The following is a 7,500-nucleotide window of genomic DNA, read 5'->3' on the forward strand; positions in this document are numbered from 1 at the left end:
TCATGAGCGTCACTCCCTCCCTCTCTCCACCTCTCCACCCTCCTCCACCTCACCTCCCTTGTATACTCCACCGCACGCACGCACGCACACACCACACCTCATGCCACTTCACACACACACACACACACACACACACACACACACACACGAGGTAGATGAAAGTATATAATTATGTGAAGTTGACATGTAAAGGGAAAGAAATAGAAGGGTTGAGGTAGATTAAATAAGCAAACAAATTCTACATAATATAAGGAAGAAATAATATATAGAAAATAAAAAGAGAAAAAGAAATAGTTGTGAAAGTTAACATAGGAGAGAAAAAATACACAAATTCTACATAATATAAGGAAGAAATAATATATAGAAAATAAAAAGAGAAAAAGAAATAGTTGTGAAAGTTAACATCAGAGGAGAGAAAAAATACACAAACGTTACATTAGGAAAATAAAAAGTAAATAGAAAAAGAGAAAATGGATAGATTACCTTAGAGAAAAAAAAAAAAAAAACGTTACACACAAGGAAAAGTATAGAGTCGATAGGGAGAAAAAAATAGAGTGAAAACAAGATGGATAAAAAAAAACTGAAGGATTAATGTAAAAAATCGATAGAAAAAATAGAAAAAAGGGAGGAAAAGTAGTTACGTGTTTAAGTAGAAATATTAACATGTAAACTAAACATTGGTAAAAGGAGAAAAAAATAATAAGTACGATTAACAATTTATATAAAAAGAAAGACACTAAATAATATATGAACAAAATATTTAAATAATCAGATGTAAAATAGGAAAAAAGAGTTACGTGTTTAAGTGGAAATTTTAGATGTAAACTGAATATTTTGATAAACTCGAAAAAAAGGTAAAAGAAAAAATAAAACAGGTGAGATTAGCGATATGAAAGACACTAATTAATTAATGAAGAGAATATTTAAACACTAAGATGTCAAATTTCCTTCCTTTCCTTTCCCTCTCTTTCCTTTTCCTCTCTTTTTCCTTTCCTTCCTTTTTCTTTTCCTTTTCTTTTTCCTTACCCTCTTTCTTCCCCTTTTCCTCCCCTCTCTTTTCCTTCTCTTTCCTTTTCCTCACCCCTTTTCCTCCCCTCTCTTTACCTCCTCTTTCCTCTTTTTTCCTTCCTTTACTTTTCCTCACCCCTTTTCCTCCCCTCTCTTTTCCTCCTCTTTCCTCTTTTTTCCTTCCTTTACTTTTCCTCACCCCTTTTCCTCCCCTCTCTTTTCCTCCTCTTTCCTCTTTCCTCCTTCCTTTACTTTTCCTCATCCCTTCTTTCCCCTTTTCCTCCCCTCTCTTTTCCTCCTCTTTCCCCTTTTTCCTCCCCTCTCTTTTCCTTTCCTTTCCTCTTTTTTCCTTCCTTTACTCTTCCACATCCCTTCCTTCCCCTCCCTTTCCTCTTCCTCCCCCTTCCTTACCTCCTCCCCCTCCCATTATTATTCTTACCTTTTCACCCTTTTCTATACTATTACACCCATCCGCCCCGGTCAGATATATATAAGCAATAGGACTTGTGAATAAGGTTTTCTATAGATGAATTAATCAAACTCGAACCCGCAAAAAAAAATAAAAAAGAAGAGGGAGCGATTAATAATGAAAAGTTACGATAAAGAGAGGAAGAAGAAAATAAGTGAATAAATAAATAAATAAGGACGTAGGCGAGAAAAAGAAGATAGGAGGTTAGTTAAGTGTGAATAAATTAAGGAAAACGAGGAAGCAAATAAGAAGAAAAAAACCCAAAGAGCATTATTAACGAGTTCAACGAAAGAGGAAGAAGGAAAAGAAGGATAAATCTACATATAAACAAATGAGGGAATTAGAAGAAACGTGATAAAAATAGATAATAAAATAAAACGAGGAAAAAGATAGGAAGAAAAAAACAAAGAATGATTAATAAGTTCAACCAAGAAGGAAAAGAAAAAAATGAATAATGAATGAATCTAAAAACTACAAAAAAAAAAATGAAGAAAGAGGAATTAGAAGAAATGAAACAAAAATAAATGAATGAATGAAAACGACAAAAAGAAAAAGAAAAAAAATAACATTATCACGAGTTCAACGAAGGAGGAGAAAGTGAAAAATAAGAGATAAATCGAAATAAAAGTATAAAAAAAGAAATAAATTAGAACATGTACGAAAAATAAATAAATGAATGAACGAAAACGACAAAAAAAGAAAAAAATAACATTATCAACGAGTTCAACGAAGGAGGAGAAAGTGAAAAATAAGAGATAAATCGAAATAAAAGTATAAAAAAAGAAATAAATTAGAACATGTACGAAAAATAAATAAATGAATGAAGACGAAATAAATAAAAACAAAGAAAACAAAAGACCATCATTATCGAGTTTAACGAAGAAGGAAGAAGAAATGAAAAAAAGAAAAATAAATAGAAAAAAGAAAAAGGAATTAGAAGAGAAAAAAACAAATGAATGAATAAAAACAACGAAAAAAAAAAGAAAGAGAAATAACAAAGAGAATTTATCATCAAACGAACTTAACGAAGGAGAAAGAAAGAAGAAAGAAAGGAAGGAAAAAAAAGAAAGAAAATAAGAAAAGAAAGGAAAAAAGGGAGAAAGTAAGAAGAAAGTAAAGGATAAACCAAATAAATAAAGGAAAAGAAAAGAAAGAGAATTGCGAAAAGAGTGAAATAAACATGTCAATAAATGAACACGACGAACGAACGAACGAACAAACAACACGGTCTAACATAGCGAATTATTTACGAACTCAACGAAGGAAGGAAGAGAGAAAAGGAGGATAAATCAATAAGAGAGAGAGAGAGAGAGAGAGAGAGAGAGAGAGAGAGAGAGAGAGAGAGAGAGAGAGAGAGAGAGAGAGAGAGAGAGAGAGAGAGAGAGAGAGAGAGAGAGAATAATCGATTAAAAAGAGAATAGGGGAATTAAAAGAGTATAAAGCGATAGAAAAAACAAAACAAGTAATTTAATGAAATCAACGAAGAAGAAAAAAACAAACAAAGGAGAAATAGTAAAAAAAAAAGAAAGGAGGTGAATTAGAAAGTGAAAAACGAAACAAAAATAAGGAAAATATTGATAAACGTGAGAAGAGAAGGAATTAGAAAGACAAAATAAGGACAAATAAAACAACTATTAGTATTTACGAAGTCGACGAAAAAAAAAAGAAAGGAAAGGATATAAAAAAGAAAGATGGGGAATTAGAGAGAATATGAAGCGACAAGGGTAAAAAAAAAAAAGAACTCGAGACGAAGAAATAATTGAAAAGAAAAAATTATAATAAATACGAGAAAAGTGAAATTAGAAACTGAAAACAAAAAAAGAAAAAAATATTAACGAAGACGAAAATACAAAGAAAATAACTAATAATAAACAAGAGAGAGAGAGAGAGAGAGAGAGAGAGAGAGAGAGAGAGAGAGAGAGAGAGAGAGAGAGAAATAATTAATAGCCCTAGGTTCACGTAATCCCGCCTTTGATTTACTGCCGTACACACACACACACACACACACACACACACACACACACACACACACACACACACACACAAACGAGTATATTGATGCCGTGGCGGTCTCTCTCTCTCTCTCACACACACACACACACACACACACACACACACACACACACACACACACACACACACACACACGTAAAGAAAGTCTATGGTATTTTTACGCCATATTCTATTTCTGATACCAAAAACTCTATCACCCAAGGAACACTTATTAACATTCTCCTCCTTTATTTATTCAGAAGTCACACAAATGAAATAACAGGAGGTGCAGTTTTTTTTCCTTGTGTTATATTCATGTATGTATTAACTCTCTCTCTCTCTCTCTCTCTCTCTCTCTCTCTCTCTGTATTTCCCCCTCATTCTCTTCCTTTCCTAATATTTCTTTTTACGGATTTTCCTCTAAAATTGTTAATGGTAATGTTTTATTCCTCCCATGCTCTCTCTCTCTCTCTCTCTCTGGTCAGCTAAACCGTTTAACTGGTAATACGCTTTCAGATATTACGTGGCAGCGCGCATAAGTTGACATTAGCGCTTTATACACATAGCGAAGAAAGCAATTAAAAGATACACAGCCAAAAGGATAAAAAGACAAAATATATGTGAAGTTGATCCAATTATAATAGCAAAACCGAGAGGGTGATGATGAAGAAAAGCAAGAATGGGAAGGACAATGAAGAACGAAAACAAGAAAAATAGAAGGTCATAAGAGATAAAAAAAAAAGAACAAAATGAAATAGAACCAAATATAAGAACAAGAACAGTAGGGTGATGATGAACACAAAAAACAAGAATAAGAAGGATAATGAAGAAGAAAACAAGAAAAATGACTTAGATGTAGAAAAAGAATCAGAACTGAACAAAAACGAAAACATCAATGCACAAGAACAAAGGGTGAAGAAGAACAAGGAGGAGAGAAAAAAAAGTCTGAAATCCAAGAAAGTAAAAATAGAAACAAAAAAAAAAAGTAGAATGGAGGAGGCGGTGGCTGAGTGTCCAGCATGCGGGCGCGGCGTTCATGAGGATACAGGTTCGAGCCCCGCCCGCCGCTACAAACAAGCTGACATTTTTTCAGTCACCGCCGATTGGCCTAAGACTACCCACATGCTGTCCTGAAGTCCACCTATCAACCCGGATTCTGGATTCTCTCTAAAAGTGGATCATAAATGAGCTCCGTGGGGTAGCATGAACCAAGCAAAATGGCGCCAATATAAACACTTGCCTGCGCTGTAACTGCCTTGGGCCGACCACCAGGCTGCACCAAGAAAGATTACTGGCGCCACAGGCCAAGCGTAAATAAAAATAAAGAAAATAAAATATTGAAATCTCTCTTTCGGCCTATAAAGAACAAGAAAATAACACGAAATTGACCTCTCTTTCGGTCACTCCTCTATAAAGAAGAAGAAAATAACCCGAAGTTGACCTCTCTTTCGGCCACTCCTCTATAAAGAACAAAAAAATAACACGAAATTGACCTCTCTTTCGGCCACTCCTCTATAAAGAAGAAGAAAATAACCCGAAGTTGACCTCTCTTTCGGTCACTCCTCTATAAAGAACAAGAAAATAACCCGAAATTGACCTCTCTTTCGGCCACTCCTCTATAAAGAAGAAAATAACACGAAATTGACCTCTCTTTCGGCCACTCCTCTATAAAGAAGAAAATAACACGAAATTGACCTCTCTTTCGGCCACTCCTCTATAAAGAAGAAGAAAATAACACGAAATTGACCTCTCTTTCGGCCACTCCTCTATAAAGAACAAGAAAATAACCCAAAATTGACCTCTCTTTCGGCCACTCCTCTATAAAGAAGAAGAAAATAACAAAAAATTGACCTCTCTTTCGGTCACTCCTCTATAAAGAACAAGAAAATAACCCGAAATTGACCTCTCTTTCGGCCACTCCTCTAACTCTTTTTAGGAGCAGCGAGTAGCGGGCTTTTTTTCATATTTGTTTCCTTATTTTATGCCCTTGAGCTGACTCCTTTGATGTAAAAAAAATAATAAATAAATAAATAAATAAATAAATAAATAAAAAAAGCACTCACTTGTTGATTAAGATGTTCCTGCCAGGCTAGTTGTTTCTCAGATGATTGTTGTTGTTGTTGTTGGCCAGGTGAGGGGGGTGAGGGGGATCCAGGTGACTTGGGCTGTTTGAGGGAGACACCACCACCACTACCTCCCTCCTCCCCTTCCTCAGCACTCCACCCCCACTCCACACTCTTCTCCCTCAGCTGCCGAAGGTCATCCTGAAATGGGGAGAAAAAATACATAGATAATTATGACATCAAGATAGGTAGACAGACAGATAGATAGATAGATAGATAGATAGATAGATAGATAGATAGATAGATAAATAGATAGGCAGCGTATCGTGTCCACACTTCTCCCTCTCTACCTGTTTCGTGTCTTAGAATAATAAAAAAGACAGACAGACAGATAGATAGATATAGATAGATAGTTAGAGGTATGGTTGGGTTGTTTGTTTGTGTGTGAGTGTGTGAGAGAGAGAGAGAGAGAGAGAGAGAGAGAGAGAGAGAGAGAGAGAGAGAGAGAGAGAGAGAGAGAGAGAGAGAGAGAGAGAGAGAGAGAGTGTGTGTGTGTGTGTGTTGTTGTTTTGCATGATTCACGTAAACATTTAGATATCTTTTCCTCCTCCTCCTCCTCCTCTTCTTCCTCCTCCTCCTCCTCCTCCTCCTTCCTGACCTAGAAATACGACGTAAGAGATAAAAAAATGTGTATATATATATTTTTTTTATTTGTATATCTATGTAAATATCTCTGTAACTCTATCTATGTATACCTATGCAAATGTATCCATGTATATCTATATAAATTCTCGGGTTCATCAATGTCGTAACGTATCTGTCTCTCTATCTATTCATATATTTATATATCTATCTACTTTATCTATCTATCTTTATTTATTTACTTTTATTTATTCTTTCTCCTTTCTTTCCTCTGTAACGTGTCTGTCAATCTGTCTATCTATCTTTCATCACTGGTTTACTATCATATATTTCCCTTTACACACACACACACACACACACACACTCTCTCTCTCTCTCTCTCTCATAGGTTGTTTGTTTCTTTTCTTTTCTTTTCAGCTTTCACTGTTATTCCATCCACTCATTCATTCATCCTTTCTTTCTTCCATCAGCATATAATCGTCTTCCCTTACTCTCAGACAAAGACAGAAGAAGAAGAAGAAGAAGAAGAACAACAACAACAACAACAACAACAAAAGGAATATGATAAAGAAGAAGAAGAAAAGGAAGACACGAAAGCCTGCATAAAGGAGAAAGAGCTTAGAACGACATTCCTGAGAGAGAGAGAGAGAGAGAGAGAGAGAGAGAGAGAGAGAGAGAGAGAGAGAGAGAGAGAGAGCAAACAGTGCGTGATATGTGTTGGATAGGGAGCGAATGATAGACAAAATAAAATTACCTTTACTGCATTTGTGGCGAAGTGGCGGGGCGGCGAAGGAGGAGGAGGAGGAGGAGGAGGAGGAGGAGGAGGAGGAGGAGGAGGAGGAAGAAGGTGGAGAGGAGGAAAAAAGAAGAAAAAGAAGAGAAAAACACAGGAAAAGGCAAAAAAAAAGATAATAATAATGGGTGAATTTTTTTAGGAAAGGAGGAGGAGGAGGAGGAGGAAGAGGAGGAAGAAGGTGAAGAGGAGGAAAAAAGAAGAAAAAGAAGAGAAAAACATAGGAAAAGGCAAAAAATAATAATAATAGTGGGTGAATTTTTTTTAGGAAAGGAAGAGGAAGAGGTGGAGGAGGAAGATGGAGAGGAGGAAAAAAGAAGAAAAAGAAGAGGAAAACATGGGGGGAAAAATAAAAGAAAAAATAAATAAGCTAACGAAAGAAAAATAAAAGGAAAGGCAGAGGAGGAGGAGGAGGAGGAGGAGGAGGAGGAGGCAAAAAAGAGGAAGAAAATGATAGAGGAGGAAAAAAAGGAAGAAAAATAGTGGAAAAATACACACAAAAAAAAAGATAAAGGAAAAAAAGGAAGATGAGT

The 7,500-nt window shown here is 35.6% G+C and overlaps 1 protein-coding gene across 9 annotated transcripts in view; it reads right to left on the minus strand.

The window, feature by feature from the left end:
- Nucleotides 1-7,500, minus strand: part of LOC126984194 (thyroid receptor-interacting protein 11-like) — a 165,845-nt gene that overhangs the window by 63,513 nt on the left and 94,832 nt on the right. For all 9 annotated transcript variants that reach the window (XM_050837691.1, XM_050837692.1, XM_050837689.1 and 6 more), the window contains one exon: nucleotides 5,533-5,733. In XM_050837691.1, coding sequence (XP_050693648.1) covers nucleotides 5,533-5,733 — 201 coding nt within the window. The remainder of the gene's footprint in view (nucleotides 1-5,532; nucleotides 5,734-7,500) is intronic.

The sequence above is a fragment of the Eriocheir sinensis genome, chromosome 56 (genome assembly GCF_024679095.1).
Source record: "Eriocheir sinensis breed Jianghai 21 chromosome 56, ASM2467909v1, whole genome shotgun sequence".
NCBI classification, from domain to species: Eukaryota; Metazoa; Arthropoda; class Malacostraca; order Decapoda; family Varunidae; genus Eriocheir; species Eriocheir sinensis.